This window comes from Chlorocebus sabaeus, chromosome 14 (genome assembly GCF_047675955.1).
Source record: "Chlorocebus sabaeus isolate Y175 chromosome 14, mChlSab1.0.hap1, whole genome shotgun sequence".
In the NCBI taxonomy this organism is placed as follows: domain Eukaryota; kingdom Metazoa; phylum Chordata; class Mammalia; order Primates; family Cercopithecidae; genus Chlorocebus; species Chlorocebus sabaeus.
Window position 1 is genome coordinate 100010874 of NC_132917.1, and position 25828 is coordinate 100036701.

The following is a 25828-nucleotide window of genomic DNA, read 5'->3' on the forward strand; positions in this document are numbered from 1 at the left end:
CTACCTCAAAATAATAAGAGCCATCAATGGCAAACCCACAGCTAACATCATATTGACTGGGCAAAAGCCAGAAGCATTCCCCTTGAAAACTGATACAAGACAAGGATGCCGTCTCTCACTACTCCTATTCAACATAGTATTGGAAGTTCTGGCCAGGGCAATTAGGCAAGAGAAAGAAATAAAGGGCATCTAAATAAAAAGAGAGGAAGTCAAACTATCCCTGTTTGTAGATGACACGATCCTATTTGACAAAGCCCCGTAGTCTCAGCCCAAAAGCTTCTTAAGCCGATTAACAACTTCAGCAAAGTCTCAGGATATAAAATCAATGTGCAAAAATCACTGCTCAATCGTGGTGAATAGGCTTTTTGATGTGCTGCTGGATTTGGTTTGCCAGAATTTTGTTGAGGATTTTTGCATCATTGTTCTTCAAGGATATTGGCCTGAAGTTTTCTTATTTTGTTGTGTCTCTGCCAGGTCTTGGTATCAAGATGATGCTGGCCTCATAGAATTAGTTAGGGAGAAGTCCCTCCTCCTCAGTTACATCCAAATATGGCACAGGAGAACCAAGATATGCCCTAGTGGATCTTCTGAGCCCCAGACATAGTTATCCATGCCTCCATTAGTAAAAAGAACTCTCGTCTTCTTGAATCTTCTCTAAAGGGTTACTAGAATAAGATCTCATCTTGCCTGCTGTTCCAACAGCACAAGAGCCCCCAGATGATCAGATGGCAGCCATATTTTAGGTTCAATGAGTTACTGGGTCCCTTGGTAGATATGTTCTCTACCATCATCCTCCATGCCTCTGTCCCTAAAAGCCAGATCCTTCAGACCAACCCAACTTAGTGTTGCAGGGACTGCAAACACAAATACCTCTAGTGGCTCACCGGGAGTGATGCTGAGAGATGCCGCACCTGTTTCCAATACTTCATTTCTGGAACCATATACTCTACCTGTTGAGGACCTACCATAAAATGGCCGTTGGTTCCAAGTCGTGGAAACAAACAACGACCCCTTGTTCAAGAAGCAGGAAAAAGGTGCCTTTAAAAATAGTAAAGTCTGGATGTGGTGGCTCACGCCTGTAATCCCAGCACTCTGGGAGGCCAAGGCGGGTGGGTCACCTGAGGTCAGGAGTTCGAGACCAGCCTGGCCAACATGGTGAAACCCCCAACTCTACTCCAAATAGAACAACAACAACAAAAAAAAAACACCTGGGCGTGGTGGCGCTTGCCTATAGTCCCGGCTACCTGGGGCTGAGGCAGGAGAATCACTTGAACCCGGAAGATGAAGGTTGCAATGAGCTGAGATCACGCCATTGGACTCCAGCCTGGACAACAAGAGTGAAGCTCCGTCTCAAAAAAAAGAAAAAAAAAAAAAAGAAAGAAGGTGTGTAAAGCAAATATTGACAGAAGCAAAACCAAGAAGAAAAAGAAAGAGGAGAGTCGTGGGACTTGTCCCAGCAGGGTGGAAAGCTTTAGATGGTTATTAAGAAATGGGATGAATAAAATGGATATTGATGGATTAAAACAAAGGATTTAACACAGCACTACCAAAGGTTGAGCAGGCCCAAGGGACCCCCTGCTGGTCCCTCAACATTAAAGGGTTCCAAACAAGCCTACTCTATTTACTCCAGTTTGGAGACATTTAAAAAGCCAAAGGCAAAGTTTATCATGAGAAACCTGACCAGCAATCGCTGTGACAGTTGTTAGCAGGTTCATCAAGATGAAGATTGACAAAAGGGTTACAGTCCCTTGGCTCTACCCCTCCTCAGTGGGGACCCAAAGCCTTATGTACATCAGTAGGCAAAATGGTCGGGAGGAGTGGGGTGTGGAGAAAAGGTTACTGGGACTCAATACAGGAACCGCCAGCACTGTGGTACCAAAACCTATTGATGAAGCCCTGAGGCAAGCTGCAGTTAGAATGAGGGAACAGTAAAAGGTAAGGGTTGATAGGATCATGAAAGGTGGAATGCTTCAACAGACTTTAGGTAAAGAAGCTGTGTGTCCTTTACCTGAATGTTTTATGGGAATGGATATTACATCCGGCTGGGGAACACTTTTTCTTTTTGAGATGGAGTCTCGCCCTGTTGCCCAGGCTGGAGTGCAGTGGCATGATCTCTGCTCACTGCAACCTCTGCCTCTCAGGTTCAAACGATTCTCCTGCCTCAGCCTCCCCAGTAGCTGGGATTACAGGTGTGCACCACCACACCCAGCTAATTTTTGTATTTTTAGTAGAGACGGGGTTTCACCGTGTTGGCCAGGCTAATCTCGAGCTACTGACCTCAGGTGATCCGCCCACCTCAACCTCCCGAAGTGCTGGGATTACAGGCGTGAACCACCACACCTGGCCTAACACTTCTTAATACCTAGTATTGTAACACCCAAACCTGTTAATTAAGTCCTAATGGAGGCCACAGTTAGGAATGTAGTGGTTGATGGAATTAAAGTCTGTAGGCGAATTGGTGTTTTTCAGCAGGCTTCATGAGAACTGCTTGCGTGTGTCTCTTACCTGATTGTGTTACGGGAAGCTGAGGCTTCCTCCCCTTGCTTCCCCTGCACCACGCTGCAGAGACTGAACACCTGTTTCTTATTAGGTCACAGTTCTCTCAGCAGGTGAGGCATTAATGGCCAAGAAAAAGAAAGGATGAGAATATAATCATGAATAAGTCTAGCAAGGGAAATATTTTTAGGTGTTTTTATTTTTTTGTTGTTGTTGTTTTTTTTTCTTTTTTTTTTTTTTTGCTTTGGAAACTGTTAGTCCAAACTGCACCATTTTGTAAAACCCCCAGCCATTTTGCAGACCTTGGTCAAAGTGCAACATTCCACAGGGGTTCGGGCACACCTGCCCAACCGCCTGACTCTCTTATTCTATTCTGCTGGAAGGAAGTGTAAGGAACCTCACACCGCATCAGAACACCAAACTGCCTAATCACGGGAACACGTTTTCAACGTTTTCCCAGGCAGCAGGCCATGCCCCCCGTTCCAGACCCCTCCCGCCCAGCCTATAGTTGCCCCAGCCTGTAAGCAGCAGTGGACACTGGCATTAACCTGGTCCCTCACCTCTGCAGGTCTTATGCTGGACATAAAGCCTGCATTTGCCGTAGAGCCACCACTCTCTCTGTGTCTTTCTTTAACCCTTGCTTTCCCTTAAAACATAACAAAAACTATAAGACAAGTTTTCTGGCCGGGCGCGGTGGCTCAAGCCTGTAATCCCAGCACTTTCGGAGGCCGAGACAGGCGGATCACGAGGTCTGGAGATCGAGACCATCCTGGCTAACAGACGGTGAAACCCCGTCTCTACTAAAAAATACAAAAATCTAGCCGGGCGAGGGTGGCGGGCACCTGTAGTCCCAGCTACTCGGGAGGCTGAGGCAGGAGAATGGCGTGTACCCGGGAGGCGGAGCTTGCAGTGAGCTGAGATCCAGCCACTGCACTCCAGCCTGGGTGACAGAGCAAGACTCCGTCTAAAAAAAAAAAAAAAAGACAAGTTTTCCTCATCCTCCAGTAAGAACCTAATTTTTTGTTTGTTTTGGTTTGGTTTTGGGGTTTTTTGTTTGTTTGAGACAAGATTTTACTTTGTTGTCCAGGCTGAAGTGAACTGGTGCAATTGTGACACTGCAGCCTCGACCTCCCCAGGCCCAGGTGATTCTCCCCGATCAAACCTCCTAAGTAGCTGGGACTGCAGGCGTGTGATACCATGCCTGGGTAATTTTTGTATTTTTTGTAGAGATAGGGTTTTGCCATGTTGCCTAAGCTGATCTTGAACTCCTGGGCTCAAGCAGTCCTCCTGTGTTGGCCTCCCAAAGTGCTGGGATTCAGACGTGAGCCACCACACCTGGCCTAAGAACCTGGTTTTTGGACAACTATAAAAGTGCTATTTTACATAATAGGATGTAGACACGTAATAATTCATAATGCCTGAAGGGGGCACAGGCAAAAAATATAAAGGAAATTGAGAATGACTGGATATCATATCTAATGGTGCCACGTTTGTGTCTAACATCTTCGACATGGGTTCTTAGCAACTGTCTGGGAATCAGCTGTTGAGCTAGATGGAGATGGGAAGAGGATAAAGACGGAGATAGTTGGCTGGGTGAGGTGGTTCACACCTGAAATCCCAGCACTTTGGGAGGCCAAGGCGGATGGATCACCTGAGGTCAGGAGTTTGAGACCAGCCTGACCAACATGGAGAAACCCCGTCTCTACAAAAAATACAAAAAGAAAATGAACTGGGCATGGTGGCACATGTCTGTAATCCCAGCTACTCGGGATGCTGAGGCAGGAGAATCGCTTGAACCCAGGAGGCAGAGGTTGTGGTGAGCTGAGATTCCGCCACGGCACTCCAGCCTAGGCAACAATAGCGAAATTCCATTTAAAAAAAAAAGACTTGGATAGTTGTAATATATCTAATTATTAATTCTAACAGGCTGTGGAGAAGTTTGGCCTGAAAATCATTAGGTATAATGAAGTTTGTGTATTATATCCAGATTGTTCTTATCATGTTGTTAAGTCACAGATGAAAACAAGCAATGTTTGAAGGATATTCCCAACCTCCAGATGTACCTAATCCTGGTGAAGCCAATGCTGTTAGCACCCTCCCATATCCGTGGGCCTTTTAGAATTTTCAGTTGATTTCCAACTACCAGTATGTGTACGTCTGTGCCTGCAGCCCCTTTTCCTTAGAAATATGTGTTGCCTATTTGCAAGGCAAACCAGAGTAGCAAAGAATTGATACCCCCCAAAGCCCTACGGGCACATCCCTCAACCAACGGCTCTCAGGAGTTGATGTATAAATGCCCCAGCTCCTTGTACCTTGGGCAGAATAATTCTGTGGTGCGGGTTTTTCACCGTTCCTAGCAGTATTCCTGCAAGGTTGAGCTCAAGTACCCACTGTGGTAGCTGGTTTGATGACACGTTTTATTGGCTGTCCTACTGTCCCTGTATCATCCAGCCACCTCAGACCAGCGTTCCAAAATAAACTACCCACACTGGAATCCTTGCCTCAAGTTCTGCTTCTGGGGAACCAAACTAAGACGACTGAATGTGAGGTCTCCCACGGGACATCTCTTGGCTTCCTAGTCATAAAGAGAACACTGGAGGAATGCATTCAGGGAACCCGTGAGCGTACTATTTCTTGTTTTTCAAATTACCTGAAAGTGATGTCATCTAGATGTACTTTATTGTTTCAGTAGTGACACTGAAGGGGCTAGTGATTAGATAAAATTGATGCATATGAGGGAAAGCCCAAAATAAATCATTCCTGAGCAAAGTGAACATCTGAAGGGCAGGCAGGGAGGATAATACAAATATTTAACACCTGGTACAGCACAGGCCTCAACCAGTCATACAAGCTGCTGGCCTACCTGCTGAGGGGCTGCCACACAAAACTGACCGTTGGCCTGCCCGGTGAAACAAGGATTCCTGGTTCTGCCTGGGTCAAATCTTCAGGCTGGGTTGAGAGGTCAGCGGGCAAAGAAGGATTTACTTGGCTTTCTCCAAGGGGGCGCCGAGGCAGGTGCGTCTGATCTTTATTCCTTCTCAGAAACAGAAGTGACAGACTGAAACATTCATTGAACATCTCCAAAGGGAGTTAAAGGCCCAGCAGGGCCACATCGTCACGCATCCACTTTACACTCCAACATGTTATCACTTGTGTCTTCTCCTGACTATGGAAGTTAAGGCCACAAACAGCACACAGTTTCCTTCCAGAGAGTTGTCTCTTCTCCGTTGTGGGTAGTGTGAGCAAGACCAAGGTAGCAAAATAGCCAAGGGGTAGGTGTGTATGTGACCAAGATACATAGCTCCAAGCCTCTCCTGGCACTGGGAAAGTGACGCAGAATGATGACGTAATCAGAAAAGGTGTTTGGAATACATGTATGAGGATACTGGTGAGGGTGCTAATTCATTCAATTACTGGGGATGCTGTTAAGTATGGTTAACCCATTCCTGCTACCCAGACCCCAGAGTTGCCTGGTGTCTCTTCATCTCCTTGACCTTCTCAGTTGGTTCTGTTAGCCTTCCAGTAATTTCCTTGTATTGTTTAAAATTTCTGTAAGCGGTTACTTTTGCTTGCAACCAAAGAACCATAATTGATTTGGGTCCTACATGCTTATGTTCAGCCATGTTTTGTGAGGGGTGGACCCCGTGAAAGAAAGTGTGTGGCAGCAACTCCTGAAAATAAGAAAAGCCAGTCCCTGGATCTTCATACACAAAAGGAAACACAGGAGGTTGCTGTGAGTTTGAAGGACTTGGTGTATGTAACTTGAATGACAGCTTCACCTCAGTTGGCTCTCAGTTTCCTATGCAGCTAGAATTCCATCCCTATTTCCTCCATTGTCCCATGGGTTGGCTGGCCTACGAGTCAGGAACTTCTCCTAAGCAAAGCCCAAGTGGTTTGGGCAGATACTAGGGAAAGGACAAAGGCTCGGGTCAGGCTTACTTAACTTGTTAGCAATTATGTAGACAGGGAGTAGGTGGCCATTGGAATCACGGGCTAAAACGAAGCCTGGCTGGAATACCTAGGGGCCACTTGCCATGATATTCACATTTACTACAAAGTAATTATATATGTCCATTTCCTGGGAAGCATATTGTGAACTGGATGGATTTCTTTTATTTTTCTTTCCTTTTTTCAATTCTTATTTTCATTCAGAAAATTGGGAAATGCATTTTCTTTCATGATTTTAATCATTTCTTTGCCAATGTTGAATACAGCACATTCACATAAAACTCTCAAAGGCGGCCATCTGAGCACTCTGCCAGCCTGGCCCACCCACAGAGCTTTGCCTAGAAGCTTTGTCTTTTATAGAACTTAGCTCGGGCAATGATATCATTGACGAAGTCATTGTCTATGTCCGCTGGGGTGGCAATAGCTTCAATTCCTGACTTAAAAGCTGAGAGACCACCTGAAATGAAACACAGAGTGAGGCTCAAATATTGACTCTCAGTAGAAATAAGCAATGAGCATGGCCAAGATGTTAGCTCTCCAGGCAAATCTTCCAAAGCAGGCAGTCCCAAATCTTCCTCCCTCTCTCTCCCTTTCTGAAAGGACAAGCTACCCCAAGAATCACTGGGAAAATTCCAGATTGCTTTCTTTCTCTTTTTCCAAAGTCTTTGGTTTTTCTTGTTGCAAAAATCAGATTTGCTTTTTTATGTAATCCAGGCCTGGCAGAACTAGACCCCCAGTACATCCTCTGCTGAAAATGCTTGTAACATTCTCTCACTTATACAATAATTCACTCATCTATTCACTCATTTATTCATTCAGGAAATGTTTTCAAGCACCTACTATGTGCCAGGAGAGATCCCACACTAACTGCAAGGTACCCAAGACACACTTATTTCTTTGGGTACATGTACATATGCGTGTGTATGCTATTTTACCCTAGAATTTTATCTTTAGTAGTTGTGTATATGTTTAACATAATTGCGCTCTGCTCTGATATCCAGAGAAAAAGATGCCTGGTCCTGATCCCTGCCTTCAAGGACCTTGAAGTCGAGACTAGAATCTGTTCTGATTAAGGCCATTAGAGTGTGGAGAACATAACATGGGCCGATAGGGGGTAAACCTAACAGGAATTGATGTGGTTGGGTGTGAAGAGAGAAGGAACCAAAGAGCCTAAGAAAGCAATCTGGTTTTCAGGCTGGGATGACTGGCTGTGTTATGGTGCCTCCAAGACACGTAAAATGCAGAAGAAAGAGCAAATTTATCGTTGGAGGTTAGTGAGTTAATTCCATCTGGGAGATGCTGAACTTGAGGGGGTCTGTGATCAGCCAAGCAGCGATTTCCACTTGGATACGTAGCACCTGAAGTCCTGAGAATACTCACAGAGTAAAATTGTTCAGACAATTTGGAAAGTTGTTGACAGTTTCTTATAACAGGAAAAAACCTATGAGAGGTAGGCAAACATATATATATATGTTTGGTTTATTTTGTTTTTGTTTTTTTTTTTTTTTTTTTTTGAGAGATGGGGTCTCACTCTGTCTCTCAGGCTGGCGTGCAGTGATCAATGCTTACTGCAGCCTCAACCTCCCAGGCACAAGCAATCCTCCTGGCTCAGCCTCCTGAGTAGCTGGGACTGGAGTGTGTCACCATACGCAGCTACTTTTTTTTTTTTTTTTTTTTTGGTAGAAACAGGTGTCACTATGTTTCAAGGTATCACTCAATAGCTCAATAAGCAATGAATAAGAACCCCAGTGTTCTGCAGAGGGGAAATGGAGGTTGAGGATGGAGGACCACTCAAAGTAACTCTGTGGTTCAGAGAATGCGAATGCAGCCTCTAGACAGCTCCTCCCAGGGCCACTGCTGACCCCATGGAAATGCTCCCAAAGAGTCTCGGGTCACACTGGCCTTGAGTGGTCTTATTCATTGCTCATTTAAACAAAGTGCTCAGAATACAGCCTACCTCTGAGGTGCTGAGCAGCACTCCACGTGGGGAATTTTTTCTGGATTGCCTTAATTCTCTCTGTTAGAATCCCAGTAGCCTGTGAAAGATGCTCTTTGCTGTCCCAGGCACCAACAGGGTGGTACGCTTGTTTATCAAGCTAGAAAATTCAGATAATAAAGTCAGCATCTGGATGAGGTAACACATTTTTCTGCCATTCCTAATTTCCTCTCCTGGTATTCAAGTCATAGATACCGGCCTTTATCCCCAAAGAGTCAATTCTATTGTTCTTTCTTTCATAGAGATGAGAGTCAGAGAAACAAAGTAAGGTTGGGGAGAAATGGACATGGCATAGTTTTAGCTAAACATTCTAATATAAAAAAAAAAAGTTGTTTTGAAACAACACCTAAAGTCTATACATTTATAGTAAGAAATAATTAGCTAATTCAGATAAAAATTTGTTTCTAACTGGGAAGGCCAGAAGTCTGTATTTCTGCAGACAATTAAAAATCGAGCCTGGAAGCAAATATCCAGATAATTTGGATCCCATTCCTCCAGTTTACCCAAAGGAACAAGTTGTTTCAAGTAGGGCTCAATTATACCATGTTTTGATCCACATGGATGAAATGTACTACCTCACAAACCCCAAGAGGACACCTGTAATAACAGTGCTGCTTATAAGATTTTATCAGTTTTAGTGTATTACATATTATTTATCACAAATAGGTAGTTATAAAACTCCTAAAATACTTTTTACAGGATATCTAATAATGAATAAGCCTTGAATGACATAAAAAGATGTGTTGCAGAAATCCCAGATCAAATTATGCTGGAGTGGCCAGGCGCAGTGGCGCACGCTTGTAATCCCAGCACTTTGGGAGACTGAGGCGGGTGGATCACCTGAGGTCAGGAGTTCAAGACCAGCCTGGCCAACAAGGTGAAATCCCGTCTCTACTAAAAATACAAAAAATTAGCTAGGCATGGTGGCGTGTGCCTGTAATCCCAGCTACTCAGGAGGCTGAGGCAGGAGAATCACTTGAACCCGGGAGTGGAGATTGCAGTGAGCCGAGATCACGCCACTGCACTCCAGCCTGGGCAACAAGAGTGAAACTCCATCCCCCCCAAAAAAAGAAAAGAAACAAATTATGCTGAAGTACCTGTAGCCAGATGCCAGGGTATTCTGGGGTTTGGAAGCACTGCAAATGGATTTCTAGTTGAGGTTGAGCTTCTGTGAGGAGGGATGAAGTGGGGCTGATAGAAAGTTGCTAGCTAAATACCTGCATCAAGCCAAATTTAAGCCCCCTGTGGTCCCAGCCATCTTGCAGGACAGATCCGCCATGACTTTCCCTGGAGATGATGGCTGCAATGACAGCAGGGTCCACGCAGTGTCTCTGCCCGACTTCTTTGATCAGAGTCTGGTAAGGTTTTATGGCCCTCAGATCCATCTCAGCAAACATTTCAGAACCACGGATCCCTATGTCAATAGAAAAGAAACTGTTTTTCTGGGCATGCTAGTGTGTGCCTGAAGTCAGTCCCTGCTACTCAGGAGGCTAAAACAGGAGGATCGCTTGAACCCAGGAGGAGTTCGAAACCAGCCTGGGCATCATAACGAGAGCCCAACTCAAAAAAAAAAAAAAAAAGAAAAGAAAGAATTTAAAGTTAAAAAAAGAAAAGAAACTGTTTCTTCTACTTCAGAAGAAAACCATTTTTTAAAATTTGCTAAGTTAGCCACAGCCTCTGATCACTGCTAATGGCTTGGGACAGCCATTCTAAGATATTCTTTTGATCTCTGACTGCAGAAACAGACAGGTCCACAACCCCCAACAGGTGCCACTTCTGCTGTTTTTTCTCCTTCAAATTGCTCATGCCTGTAATCCCAGGACTTTGGGAGGCCAAGGTGGATGGATCACTTGAGGTCAGGAGTTCAAGACCAGCCCGGCCAACAGGGTGAAACCCTGTCTCTACTAAAAATACAAAAATGAGCCGGACGTGGTGGCAGGCACCTGTAACCCCAGCTACTCAGGAGGCTGAGGCAGGGGAATCGCTTGAACCTGGGAAGTGGAGGTTGTAGTGAGCCGAGATCATGCCATCGCACTCCAGCCTGGGTGACAAAGTAAGACTCTGTCACACACACAAAAAATGCTGCCACACTGGTGCACTGGGAAGCCTCTTGGACTAGGAGTCAGCCAGTGTATGTTTTAGCCTGGCTCTGCCACTAGCTGGTTCTGTGCTATTGGGAAGTACCCCCCTCCTTGCTGAGTCTCTGGGCTCTGATTTGTAAATTGAGGGGTTGGGGTCCGATGTGACCTTGTGGTTGCTGCCAGCTCCGACACCCTAAAACCAGGATAACATGATGAAGACGACTTTGGAACAGTATTGCTTCAAATGCTCATGTGTAACATGAAGCAAACACAGCAGCGCCACCCAAAAATCAAAGCCAAATTCTAATATTTATTCAAGCAGTAGTTTCAACACATGGAAACAAACACAGCTGGACAAGGTTTGGAAAGAATGAGGGTGGAAAATGAAAAGAAGCGGGTTGTTAGATTGGTCAGGATTGTGTTTTTTGCTCATTTTTCATTTTGGTACTATTATCATAATGATGATTATACCTTTTCAAAATTAAGTGACTTCCTAAGAAAGAATCTGAAAACGATGAAAGGGGAAAAGCCAGATGTTTGCTCTGCCTTTCACTTACCGCAGTTCATCACACTGTTTGCATCACAAGTAGCCCCAGAGGTCTTCATGGTCGTGATGTCCCCGTAGCAGCCGTGGTACAGGCGCGGATGTAGGTGAGGGTTCATTGAGTGGGTGAAGGGGTACGAGCCCCTGGAAGTGCCTAGAGGCGGAAGCATAACTCACATGAATCCTGTGGGTTGCTGCAATAAACATCACTAAACCAAAGGCGGAAGGCCACAGACAGAACTCCCCAACTCTCTTGTTGCCATTATCTGTTCATCAGACAGAAGATCCCCGTGCCCACTCTGCTGCTACCTTTTGTTTTGTTTTGTATTAACACAGCACTGAATCCAAAAACACTATGCAAAATATTGTGAAATTCATCTCTTATAGATCCTAAATACCTATGCAGTCTTTTTTTTCCTTTGTTTTTTAGAGACAAGGTCCTGCTCTGTTGTCCAGGCTGGAGTGCAGTGACATGATCATAGCTCGCTGCAGGTACCAACACCTGGGCCCAAACGACTCTCCCACCCCAACCTCCTGAGTAGCCGGAACCACAGGCGCACATCACCAGGCCTGGCTTATTTTATCTTTTTGTAAAGATGGGGTTTTGCTATGTTGCCCACGCTAGTTTCAAGCTCCCGGGCTCAAACCATCCTCTCTCCTTGGCCTCCCAAAGGATTTCAGGCACTGTAGTCATACCATACTGTATGTCAGAATTAAAACTGACAGAGGGTTTTTAAGCAGGAAACTTGAGAGGTTTTGTTTTGTTTTTTAAGATTCAGCGGGTACACGTGCAGGTTTGTTACATGGGCGTATGGTGTGATGCTGAGGATTGGCCTTCTATTGATCCTTCACCCAAATAGTGAACACAGTACCTGATGTGTGGTTTTCAACCCTTGCCTCCCTCCCTCCCTGCCTCCTTTTAGAGTCCCCAGTGTCTATTGTCTTGAGAGGAATTTTAAAACGTTTCTGACACAAATGCTTCTGGAAATGTTAACATCGGATTAACAATTTGCCTTTGTTTAGAAAGATAAGAAAGAAGGGTACCATAACAATTTAAATATATTCTTATTTTATATCGTTTACTGTGAAGGTGAGTACCTGTGTATGTCTGTCTAATAAAATTAGAAGTAAAAATTGAATTTACCAAAATGATTTCAGTCAAATCTATTCTTGTTTTTTTTGTTCTGTCATTAAAAAGTGAGTTTCTGTCCAAGTCTACCTGTTAAAGGAGAGGCAGAGCTTTTGCTAAAGGAGATACAAGGTTATTTTCTGTAATGCTGAAAAGTTTGTTCTAACTGTTTCAAGGACTGTTAATTTGTACCCTAAGAGTCCAAATATTTGTTATAAGACAGTACTTTGGGCTGGATGTGGTGGCTCATGCCTAGAATCCCAGCACTTTGAGAGGCTAAGGCAGGAGGATTGCTTGAGCCTGTGAGTTCAAGACCAGCCTATGCAACATGGCAAAACTCGTTTCTACAAAAAATACAAAATTTAGCCTGGTGTAATGGCACATGCCAGTAGTCCCAGCTGCGTGGGAGACTGAGACAGGAAGATTGATTGAACCCGGGAGGTCGAGGCTGCAGTGAGCTTTGATGGTGCCACTGCATTCCAGCCTGTGCAACAGAACAAGACCCTGTCTCAAATCTCAAAAAAAAAAAAAAAAAAAAAGTATTCATTAAAATGTTTGATGTAAAAAAAATAGAATCTGGCTGGGCGTGGTGGCTCACACCTATAATCCTAGCACTTTGGGAGGCCGAGGCAGGAGGATCACCTGAGGTTGAGAGTTCAAGACTAGTCTGACCAACATGGAGAACCCTCATCTCTACTAAAAATACAAAATGAGCCAGGCGTGGTGGTGCACGCCTATAATCCCAGCTACTCGGGAGGCTGAGGCAGGAGAATCACTTGAACCCAGGAGGAGGAGGATGCAGTGAGCCGAGATCACGCCATTGCACTCCAGCCTGGGCAAAAAGAGCGAAACTCTGTCTCAAAAAAAAAAAAAAAAGAATCTAACCACTCCTCCCACCTCTGCTACTGCCATGGTCCCAACCAGTGTCATTGCTCATCTGGACTCTCCTAACAGCCTCCTAACTGACCTCCCTGATTCACTCTTGCAGCCGATCGTCTACCTAGCAAACAGAGTGGCCCTGTGGGAATATGCACGGGCTGCTATCAGTCTTCTCTCTTCACCTTCCAGTGGCTTTCTCCTCCTTTAGGGGAATAGCCAAGTCCATCCTGCAGCCTCCAAGGCCTACTAGATCTGGCTGCTCCTGTTCCTACTTCTCCTTCCCTTTGCTCACTCTCCTCCAGCCACATTCTTCCTTGTGCTTATCCTTCAACATGCCAGGCAGGTTTCTGCCTCAAAGCCTTTATGTTTGTGGTTCCTTTTGTCTAGAATGCTATTCTTCCAGGTATCAACATGATCATGTCTTCAGGTCTCTGTCCAAATATCACCTTATCAGCAGAATATATAGACAGTTTATAGACAAAAAAAGAAAATGGTCCTTAAACATATAAAAGATGTTAAACCACACTTAAAAGAAGAGAAAGGCCACATTAAAACATCATTATGACAGCATTTTCCAACTCTTTAGTTGGCAAGAGCCCAAAGGTTTGATAATATGCTCTGTGGGAGAGGCTGTGAGGAAATAGGCTGTCTCACACATTGCTGTGGAACACAGTTTTACAACAGGCTGTTCATCCCAGCAGTTTATAACAGCAAAGGACTGCAAACAACACAAACGTCATTAATGTAGGGACTGGTTGAGTAGGTGATGCTACGTCCACAGTGGAGTACTGTGCAACTGCAAAAGGAAAGAGTAAGACCTGTATATACTCCTGTAAAATTCTCTCCAGGGACAAAATAGTATTTATAGAATTGCACTCTTTGTGTAAGAAAGGGGAGAAAATACAATTGTATATTTTGTGTGATTTGCTCATATCTTCAAAAGAAACAATACAAGGATGAATGAAAAACTGGTAAAAATTGTTAGTTATGGAGAGGGTAAGAGGAAGGTAAAGGGAACAGGGATAGAGGATAGACTAACTGTATCTTTTAAAAAGTTTTTATTTTGGAACCATGTAAATGTTATCATAAATTTTAAAATTAAATCAAATAGGAAAAAAAGGAATCATAAAAAAGAAAAACAAATGAATGTAACTCTATAACAAATTGAAAGATTAATAAACATATAGAGGAGAATTATCTCAAGTGACTTTAAAATATATCCATATAAGTGTATACCACTACATAGGAATACATCCAATGAACATAAATAATCACAAGAAAATCTTAAATTATATTTACTGTCTCATTATTGGTTGGTAACACTGTCATAGTTATTTTGACACTATTGTATGTAAATAAGTAATAATGCTAATGTCATTAGAACTAGGATTTTTAGTGTAAGATAGCAGAGGTACAAATATAAAACTGATGTAAAAATGCTTGCATTCTGAAATATAAATGTGAAATATCTGAATGCATAATTGTTTTTCTTTTAAAAATATATTTTTTCTAGTTCCCGCCTCTGAAAACACCTGAAATAAATGACAACTCCATAGCAATGGAGCACTTTTACTTCCCACACTGTGGTCTCTAAATACCATTTCCTGCTAAGAGGAACTAGCACTCCTCAGAATAATGGCTGATTGCTAGCCTGGGGCAGAAAATGTTCAAGATGAACCAGGAACATCTTTTCGTGCTAGAGCTGGTCCTTATATGTTAGAGACACATCAAAAATTTTTACAGGTGAAATGTTTTTATCTCCCTTCTTTCCTCTCACTGTTTCCCTCTCTCTTCCTTTTTTCCTCTCACTCTCTTTCTGTTCGTTCCTCTCACTAGAAGATAAATTTCATTAGGTCAGATACTAGATGTTTTTCTCTGCTAGATCCTCCTCAGCACCTGGAACAATGCTTGGCACAAAGTAGACGTTTAATAAATACTTGCTGAATGGAAGAATGTATAGTTGGATGGATGAAGGAATGAGACAGAAAGGGATTGTTTAAATTATCTGGATCAAGTGTCCCTATATTGACAGGTTCAATGTCCTTTCACTGGGAGGCCGTCTTTGCCAGGCTCACTGTGTGGCCCACAGACCACAGGCATCAAAGTCACCACACATGCTTATTAAAAATCCTTATCACTGGCTGGACGCAGTGGCTCCCTCCTGTAATCCCAGCACTTTGGGAAGCTGAGGCGGGCAGATCACGAGGTCAGGAGATCAAGACCATCCTGGCTAGCCCAGTGAAACCCCATCTCTACTAAAATACAAAAAAATTAGCTGGGCATGGTGGCGGGCGACCTGTAGTCCCAGCTGCTCAGGAGGCTGAGGCAGGAGAATGGCGTGAACCCGGGAGGCGGAGCTTGCAGTGAGCCAAGATTGCACCACTGCACTCCAGCCTGGGTGACAGAGCAAGACTCCATCTCAAAAAAAAAAAAAAATGCTTATCACTGGGCTCTTCACACCAGATCTACTGAACCAGAATCTTGCAGTATAAGGCTAAAGAAGCTGCACTTTGCCCAGCATTCCCAGTTGACTCTTACACATAAAGTTTATGAACCACTGCTTTAAGAGAACTGGAATATGACCATGGACCCTACACTGCTTGTGTAGGCATTACAAACACACAAGCCCTTTTTAAATTAAGAGTCACCTTTCAGCTATACACAGCTAATATGGTAGCTCATAATTAATCGGCTGGCTATTTAACTCTGCTCTCACCTGGCAATTTAAAAAGGAGTAAAAATTTAAAACTAGGTTGCCCTGCTTTTGACCATAAGTGACTGGAAATTACTTTTGGGTAGCCTTGTCTTTCCAAATTTAGAATCAAACATTTTAGAAACACTTTCTTTTCAGTCACCATTCTATAATTAAAGACAACTTGAACATTGCTCATAATGGCTTTTCATTTTGCTTAGGTCACAGTTTTAACATTGTCTTATTCAAGATCTCTTACCAACTCACCAACCTATCTTTCCAGCCTTCCCCCGAGAAATCCCCTCTTCTGTCCAGGCCACACCGATCCAAAGACTTTTCATTCATTTCTGCCTCTCCTCTTTTACTGAAATCATTCTTCCCATCCAGCAGGCTCTTCCCTTTTCTTATTAAATCACCAAGCATTCTTCAATTGACACGTCTCCCACAAAAGCCTTTCACATCTGAGCATTCTAGTTGGATGTGAGCTCTTCCTCCCAAACCTTTCTCAGACTAGTGTTTTTTTCCCACCAACACACATTGAACTCTCATCCACTGCTTGGCATTGATAATTTTCTCTTCATGTGTTTTGCCTCCAAGGCACTGTTCCATATACCTCTCAGTAAGATATCCAGTCTGATAGGTGCATTGTCAGACAGGAAGTAAGCAGATCAATAAATATTAGATTATTTGAAATTCCCATAGATCCTGTTTTTCACCTGCTTAGCAAGCAGAACACACTGTTAATTATAGAAATAATAGTTGATTAATGGCCAAACTGGTCAGAATGAGAGCTCACTCTTCCACTGCAGGTAATCATTGCTCTTTCTGATTCATTATTGTGCTGGAGGTTTCTGTGGAGACCCCGTGAACAATGCTAAATCTCAGCCAGTGACTTACCAATGAGGGCAATTAGTCCCCAAAACACCACAGAGGATAACATGGCGGGGAATCTGATCTTCCAGGACCTGTTCTGATTTGAAATAGAAACTGGTTAATTTTAAAACTTGAAAATTTCCTAAAGAAAAATTTGCGTTGTTATTTTAAAAAGTTCAGAGTTGTTTCCAGTCCACTATTCATTTCCCAGTTTCAAGATAGTATTCTCACAGGCTCAGTACATGGTTTGTTAGCGCACTCTCTTTCCTAAGCATAAACTCCCAACTCACTTCAATGCAATTTCATATTGACATGGGCCATGCATATCTTACGTATGTAACCAGATATACACTCCCATCCCATCTCTAAGCTTGGTAACCCCACAATTTTGTTCCCTTTCTTAAAAAAAAAAAAAAAAAAAAAAAAAACTGATCCTTTCTTTCTAGTTATTCACCCTACCCCTGCCTTCAAGGATCAGTTTTGGTTTTTCATTTGTTTGTTTAGAAATGGGATCTTTCTCTGTCACCCAGGCTGGAGGGCAGTGGCACAATCATAGCTCACTATGGCCTCAAACTCCTGGTCTCACGTGATCCTCCCACCTCAGCCTCCCAAGTAGCTGGGGCCACATATGCGCGCCACCATGCCTGGGTGTTTCCATTCTTACACTAGGGTCTCTGTAGGGAAAACAAAATAAAACAAAATACCAACAGGAGCCTCAAAGAACATGACTTAGAAGAGGTTTCCTCTGCTCCATTTCTTCCTCCATCAACTCTATCCTTGGTTTCATTCAAATGGTAGCTTATAAGTTTTACGAGATATAAGAAGGCCAGCACTAACCTTGTTTGCAACCTTACAGAGAAAATGTCCCCTCTCTGTTTGCAAATGTCTTCTGTACTCAGCAGCAAACTGCACTTCAAGCTTTTCCAAAGCGGTGGCCTTTGTCCTGTAACATAGATTTAACAATTGGAGAATCCATTAGTCAGTAGATCACTGCGCACCCGGCTTCAACTGAGTAGACGTCAGTGTGGTCTACTGCTGCGGAGGAAATTTTAAACACCAGCATGAAGACTCACCTGGCTTTTCTTACCTTCGTCCTGTACCAACGATCATTAGAGGAGCTTTATATATGGTTTAAAACCCTCTCTTTAAACCATTGACCTCATTAGGCCTGGTTATAATAGTACTTAGGACTTAGGTGACCCCATTAATAAGAGGATTTCAAAGAGTTGATTAACCACTATTAATTAATTAATCTAATGAACCCCCAGGTTGCTCAGAAGGCATATTTTGATAGATTGTTTCTAGATAGCTAAAATTGTGCCAAACAGCTTCTAAATTTGCAAATAAGAAACAGATAATTCACTTTAAATAAGAAAACAGGAAATACTAGCAATTTTTATTCTGGGATTGGTTATTTACCTGAAATGCTGAGTCTCCTGCTCTTTGTTCCCCATTCCGATGTCACATGATCCCCATACCAATATGTCACATGATCTCAAGCCACTATGTCACATGATCATGATAGGTGAACTTGGCTCCTTACTCCGATCCCACTTCTGACAAGCAGGTGCAAGTGTGGTCACCCGCTCTGGGAGATCAGTGCAAAACCAGGGAGTAGCAACGTGGGTACTCATTTGTCCATCCTTGCTAAGGATATGGGAAAAAAAGATACAGCCAGGGATGAAAACTTCTTCAAGAAGAGAGTATCTTTCTTCAGGCTTATGTCCAAGGGAAGACAGGAAGCTCATTGTGCAGCCCCAGGAACAGGAAATGGAAGGGACGTTCTTGAAACAGGCAAAGCACATTGCGCGGAGGGGAGGAAGAAGTCTGGTCTGGGTCCTTCCACAAGTGTAACCAGTTTCTCAGACTGCACACAGTCCTCCCCCACATCCACCGAGTGAAGAAAGGTGCAAGGCCGCTGTACGGGAAACAGGAAGACAAAGCCACAGGCAACTTCCCAGCTCCCTGGCAATAAAACAACCTCCGCTCCCAGGAGAACATGCCCTTCCAAGCTGAGGTCTGCACAGTCCATTGGCATTCACTTCTGCCCTGCCTGCCTTGCTGCTTGTAGAACAGACATCCCTGGCACGGCCTCTAGCCTTCCATCCCTGGAAGAGTGGCAGGGTTGTTCCGAGCCAACGGATGCTTCCTGCCTGACTCTCAGGAAAGTGACCCATGGAGGGTCTACTCCACCCCCGGCAACGCTGCGGTCAGGACCACTCCTGAATAAGGGATTTTGCAGGAGTCTAACTGCCCAGAGGCAAGCCTTAGAAACCCGTAGTCTATCACCAGCCACATGGTGCCCATGACCCACTTCACTGCAGGGTGAGTAGAGCCACTTGCCTGAGGCTTCCAGGCTAAGTGCAATGAGAAAGTTCAAGAAAGGGAGATTAAGAAGAAGTTAAGAAAGAATGATAAGTTAGGTAAAAGAGAGTAGGAGGAGGCTGGGGCTGTCCCTGCGTGCACTGGAAGAAGTAAGTGTTAATAAAACATTTAAAGCACTGCCGAATGTGAAGAATACTTATCTTTCGGCTCTCAGTTAGTGGGGCTACGAGTCCTTCTAGGTATGAGGGTCTTAATGTCCAGGCTTCCGCAACTCAACCAGTTGTTTTCAAACTGATGTGGATTGTTCTGTTCAAACTGTGAGAGAACAACTGAACACCCAACGTTTGTCAGGTTCCTATGGATATTATATGACTCAATCCTCCACTGGCCTGCGAGGCAGGCATTATCCCTCATTTTAGAGACGAGGAAACTGTGACTCAGAGAAGCTAAGTAACTTGTCAAAGATGGCACAGTTAGCACGTGACAGAGCCAGGATTTGAACCTAGGACTGTACAATTCCAAAATCTGCGCTCTTCCACTATATCAGAAGTGCCAGCACAGTGGATAAATGACCCTGCAGAGCAATCATTGCAACAGGTCCAAGTCCATCTGGATACAAAGCATTGTCTGTGGTCTGGATAAATGACAGCACTCACGGATTTTATACCACTATCTGTCAAGTGTTTGTAGGTGCTGTTGTCATTTCTAAAATACAAAGTAATGACTTAACTAAGTCTAAAGTGGCTTTGTGTCACTTTATATTTAGTTAATATGCACTGACGTTGTATGGTATGACTGGTAGAATAGCAGGAAGGGGAATGACCTAAGTTTGTTATACTCTAAAGCCTAATTCTTAACTGCAGTGCCCTACTGACCCAGTGGATGGTTAAGTGTGGGTACTATTGTATAACAATCTTGGAAATTTCTTGTCACTAAGAAGAAATATACGGAATAAATCTCCATCTCTTCCCAGGGATACCAAGAACGGCTACATGTGAGTTGTACTGATACTTCCAGGAGGGGCTTGAGGGTACCGTGGCACCTGTCATAATCTTCATCAGTCCCCAGAATAAAAACACAATCTATATGCAAGCAATGTCTGTGCTACACAAATAAAACTCTGTGGCCTGGTCTCCTCTCCCCACAAATCAGTTGCCTGCTCCTAAGACTCTCCAGTGCAGCAGTTCTCTAGCAGCTTCCAGGGAATCCTAACAGATCTAGGGTTCCTGGCCTCAGTGGTGGAGACTCCAGTCATCCCTAATGATTAAATAGCCTCAGCAATTGGAAAACTTCAATGGAAAAGCTTAAGTAGTACTGTGGTAGTTAGGAAGAGAGGAATGATTATGAAAACTGAGGTACTGGGTATACCCAAGGAAGCAGATTCTGGTGCGAGCTCCTGGCAAGGCTTCTCAATTCATACCAGACAAGACCTGCCCTTGTGCCCTGAGCTACCCTAGGTTAGCACTTTTGGGAGTTAAAGGAATCCAGCATCTCAGGCTCCCTTGGTCCCCTCGCCCTCTGTGTCCCCACCTGCCTCCCTCCCAACACTAGTCTGTGCTAATACAGACTGGGTTGTCTCCGCCATGTCATTATTTGTGAATCCCAGGCATAGTTCTCCCTTCTCAGGAACAACAGCCAAGGAGGATGACGACCATGGCAACTCATTTAACCTCCCTGAGCCTTAATTTTCCTCAACTGTAAAATGGAGATGCTAATAATGCCCCGTGACTTTGTTTTGAAGATAAAAATAAATTTTATATGTAAAAACATGTTACAAACTACAGTGCTTCGTAGAGATGCCAGTTACTATCATAATGGGTTTGCACTCAGGTCCTGATGGCTTAGCTTCTTGTTGATTTATTCATTTGTTTGTTTATCCATGCACTCAGGAAAAATAATTAACAACTGACTTATAGGACAGGAAGTAGGAGGTGAAGTCTCTCTTCAGCCGTGAAGAAAACTTGGCAGGACAAGCAAGAGCTATTCATTGCCAGGACTCTGTAGCCTGCCTGGTAGAAGTGGAGGAAGGATAAGTTCAGAAACAGCCATACAAGCAGCTACAGCCCAAGCATCTGTTGCACAGCTTTGAAACTTATAAAATGAGGGAGCTGCCAAAAGAATAATGTGGCAAAGGCACTTTGGCACCAACAGCTGGTGAGAAGGCAGAAGGGGAGCCCTTCCATAAAATTTCACCAAAACGTTCAACTTAACCCCGGGATATTTCAATGTCAGGCTTGAGGTGCTGAGTGCTTTTCTTGTCTTGGTTTTAATCTACTACATGATAGGTAAAACGCATACCCTGTTGAAGAAGCCACTTATATGGTTGCATCACCGGTCTTCCAATGTCAAATATTTGACCAACATTTCAGAAAAGATATACAAATGGCCAATAAAGATCATGAAAAATTGGTAAATATCTTTAGACATCAGGGAAATGCAAAATAAAACCAAAATGAGACAGTATTTCACACTCTCTAAAAAGGTTAAAACCAAAGACTAGCTATATCACACATTGGTGAGAATATGAAATAAAACAGAGCTCTCATACATTGCTGGTTGGAATATAAAGTGGGATGATTGCTTTGGAGAACTGTTTAGCAGTTTCTAATAAAGTAAACACACTGTATGCCTCAGAAATTTTATTTCTAGTCATTTACCCAAGAGGAATGAAAAAAAAAAATGTCTCCCAAAAGACGTGTATGAGAAGCTTCACAGATTGTAAGTTCTGCAAAGAAAAAAGAGGGAAAAAAAAGAATTTTTATAGTGCTTCATTCATAATAGCTCAAAACTGGAAACACTCCAAAAAATTCACGAATGGAAGAACGGACTAACAGTTGTAGTATAACGATCTAATGGGAAACTACACAAGTTAAAAAAAAACAAACAAATCCAGGAAAAAATTCCAATGAACCTGGGCTGGGTCAGGTGCCCACCTCTGGATCATTCAACCATGTCTAGGAATATATTTGTTTGAAAAAGGGACTCCCTGTGGTTTGGAAAGGAGAAGGGAGAAGTCTGAAACAAAATTTTAAAATAGTATTTTTATTTTGAAATAGTTTAAATTTCACAGGAAACTTCAAAAATAGTACCAAGAGTTCTCATGTACCCTTCACCCAGCTTCCCCCAGTGGCAATATCTTACATAACTAGAGTACATGTCAAACCCAGAACATTGCCATTAGTATTATACAATACTATAAACTTAGGTACAGACCTTATTTGGATTTCCCCAGTTTATTTTTACATTCTCTTTTAAAGAATATTTCTTTATATTTCAGAAGTGGATAGTACTGTGAACGTTTATCCCACATGTAGATGCAAGTAACCATCACCATAATCAGGATACAGAACTGTCCCATCACCATAAAAAGACTGCCTCAGATAGCCCCTAACTATGTCTTTCATTGTGCCAAAAGTAAGCGTTTTCTTTCTTTTCTTTCTTTTCTTTCTTTTCTTTCTTTTTGATGGAGTCTTGCTGTTGTCAGCCTGGGCTGGAGTGCAGTGGTGTGATCTTGGCTCACTACAACCTCCACCTCCCAGGTTCCAGCAATTCTACTGCCTCAGCCTCCCAAGTAGCTGAGATTACAGGCACCTGCCACCACGCCCGGCTAATTTTTGTATTTTTTAGTAGAGACGGGGTTTCACCATGTTGGCCAGGCTGGTCTCAAACTCCCGACCTCAGGTGATCCACCTGCCTGGCCTGCCAAAGTGCTGAGACTACAGGCATGAGCCACCGCAACCGGCCAAGTAAGCTATTTTTTAAAAACAGCTTGATTGAGATATAATTCACATATCATAGACCTCACTCATTTAAAGTGTGCAATTCAGTGGTTTTTAGTATGTTCACAGAGTTGTGCAATCATCAGCGTAATCAATTTTAGAGCATTTTCATTATCCATGGAAGCATCTCCACAACCATTAGCAGTCATTCCCAGTTTCTCTCCCCTCCCTCTTCTCTCCTGTTCACCCTGTGACCCCAGGCAGTCACTTACCTAGAAGTCTGGATGATTTTGTAAAAAACTGTTCTATGGTTGTTTACTATACCTGTGATGGAGAGAAGAGTTGGAGCGGTATCTGGAGAAGGGCTTGTGTCAAAGACAACCCTTTTGTCACGGTTTACCCTGGGAGTGACTTGAACATAATCAAATGCTGTAGAAAATATTGAGGATACAACACACTATAGGATTATTTGATCAGGTAATGATGTTGAAGACATTAGTTCAAAAGCTTAAGAGTAGAGATTGGCCTGAGACAGGAACGGGACTGCCTCTTCCGTTGTAACAGAAAGAAAAGAGAAAAAAATCAGGTAGCAATGCAGTTCAGTGTATAGAGTTGATGGGAGAAAACTGAGGGAGTTATCTAATGATTTTTAAGTCCTTTGTGAAACAGGAGGTCAAATCATGTGCTGAGGAGTAAAAACTATGTGGACTTAGACAATGGAGAGCATGTGCAAAAGCCACTCTGTAGAACTGGAGAGAGAGAGCTGAAAGACAGCCAAAAAGATGAGTGGGGTCTGCATATGGACTAGTTGAGATTGGAGCCCATAAATGTTCATTTAGAGGCATTGAAATGCTGGGGTATGACACGGCAACCTAAGTACAGACAAAAAGAAAGCAGAGGGCTGGAGTTGTCCAGGGCTGAGGCGCAGCTCTGCAGGTGCCATGCAAGGAGGATACAGGGGCAAGTGAGATGGAGTTTGGCAAAGGAATGGTTAAAGTAATGGCAAGTGGATAGGAAATGAAGGGAAGAAAGTAAGAGGCTATCATGGGGCCAGTGGGAAGATTTAAGCTTAAGGTTTTGGAGGTGGAGTGTATCGGCCATCGTTTTCTCCCACCTTACTTCTCTTACCTTACCTCTAACTCCACCCACAGTTGCCACAAACAGTAGCATACAAGCTTCAGCCTGCTTTGCGTGGGCCCTTTCCCAAGTGCTTGCTCACTCCCTCGTGCCAGCCTCCTGCAGTCTTGATTTCTAGGAGAACTGGAATCCCCTGTGGACCTCTCCAACTCAGTCTCCTTAGTAACCTGACCAAAGTCAAGGGCAGAAGGATGAGGGGGTGGATGGTGGGAGGAATAAATCAAGCACACAGGGACTCGGGCTATCGCATATCCCCACAGACAGTGGAGCAGGCAGGTGTGATTCTGGGCTCTGTGTGCAAAGGTTCTGGTGACCTTTTATCAGGCCAGAGGCCCTCACAGTGCAAAGAGAGGAAGCAGGGGTTAGAAGCCTCAGCTGGAGGCTTCTTAATAATAAGTTTTCTTGTTTAACAACAGAAGGATGTTCATACTGTTAAGCTCTACTTAAGCAGGTTATTAAATGGTATTAATGAATGTTTCCAATTTTGTTTTAAGTGTGTGTATATGCAGGCATAGAAATTAAGCTGAATTGCATCTTCAACTATACCAGATGTTACAAACTTCTTCTTCAAAGCAGCTGTACCACATTTACCCCTCTAAAGCAGGGTATAAGTGTTCCCACGCTCCATATCTCCACCAAGGTTTGCTATAATTAGACTTAAATTGGGTGGGAAAAGTCAGTTTCCTGACTGAGATTGGGCATCTTTTCATATACGCTCATTGGCCGCATCAGTTTTACCTGCTCTGAACGGCCTGTTTATATTCTTTGATCTCTCTTCACTGGGTTATTTGTCTTTTTCATATTTTATTTATTTGGCTTTAAAAATTTTTTATATCACAAGGTATTATCAACTTTTTCTCATTTTTTAAAATAGAAGTCTTCATATACTATAGTCTGGGTCCTAGTCTCTTTTTTTGTTTGTTTGTTTTTTCTTTTGAGATGAAGTCTCGCTCTGTCACCCAGGCTGGAGTGCAGTGGCCGGATCTCAGCTCACTGCAAGCTCCGCCTCCCGGGTTCACGCCATTCTCCTACCTCAGCCTCCCGAGTAGCTGGGACTACAGGCGCCCATCACACTTGGCTAATATTTTGTATTTTTAGTAGAGACAGGGTTTCACCATGTTAGCCAGGATGGTCTCAATCTCCTGACCTCGTGATCCGCCCGCCTTGGCCTCCCAAAAGTGCTGGGATTACAAGCATGAGTCACCGCGCCCGGCCCTAGTCTTTTGATAATCATATGCCAAAAAAAAAAAAGAAAGAAAGAAAAAAAAGAAAGAAAATTAAAAAAGGAAAAAGAAAGAAATTTTACGAAAAAAAATTACATAATTAAAAGGGATATAATCAGTACCTTGCAGTAATTTTCAAGTGTTCTAAAAGGAACCCGTATTAAGTTAATTGTCAGAAAGACAAGCTGTATTAAAACTCTTTAGCCATGTCTGATCCCACAGATTATTGCTGTGGAGGGCTACCCCTTAAATAGCCTTGGACCCCAGGGTTTTATGAGAACTGCAAGGGCATCTTCTAGAATTCTGGCCCTGTGGTGACTGGGCTGGTGAGTGTCTTAGTCTGCTATTTGTGCTGCTATCACAGAATACCACAGACTGGGAAATTTATGATAAACAAAAATTTATTTGGCCCATGGTTCTGGAGACTAGGAAATCTAAGAGCATGGTGCTGGCATCTGACAAGGGTCATCCCATGGCGGAATGGCGGAAGGTGGAGGTGAATACACAAGACAGAGAGCAAATGGGGCTAAGCTGATCCTGCAGAAATAAAGCCCCTCCTGAGAGAAGAGTATTATTCCAATCGTGAGGGCAAAGCCTCATGATCTCATTCTCTTTTTTTTTTTTTTTTTTTTTTTGAGACAAGGTCTCCCTCTGTCGTCCAGAGTGGAGCACAGTGGTGCAATCACAGTTCACTGCAGCCTCAACCTCTCTGGGCTCAGGTGAACCTCTTACCTTGTCTCCTGAATAGCTGGGACCACTGGTGTGTGCCACCACTCCCTGCTAAAT

At 43.4% G+C, this 25828-nt stretch overlaps 1 protein-coding gene across 1 annotated transcript; it reads right to left on the bottom strand.

The window, feature by feature from the left end:
• Positions 1–739: 739 nt before the first annotated feature.
• Positions 740–24203, bottom strand: LYG2 (lysozyme g2). Its single transcript, XM_008008156.3, has 7 exons — positions 18058–24203; positions 17476–17581; positions 16663–16735; positions 11079–11219; positions 9658–9854; positions 8402–8540; positions 740–6901 (listed from the first exon to the last, which is right to left on the bottom strand). The coding sequence occupies exons 1-7, from the start codon at positions 18090–18092 to the stop codon at positions 6783–6785; spliced, it is 810 nt and encodes a 269-aa protein (XP_008006347.3). The 5' UTR covers positions 18093–24203; the 3' UTR covers positions 740–6782.
• Between the last annotated feature and the right edge of the window lie 1625 nt (positions 24204–25828).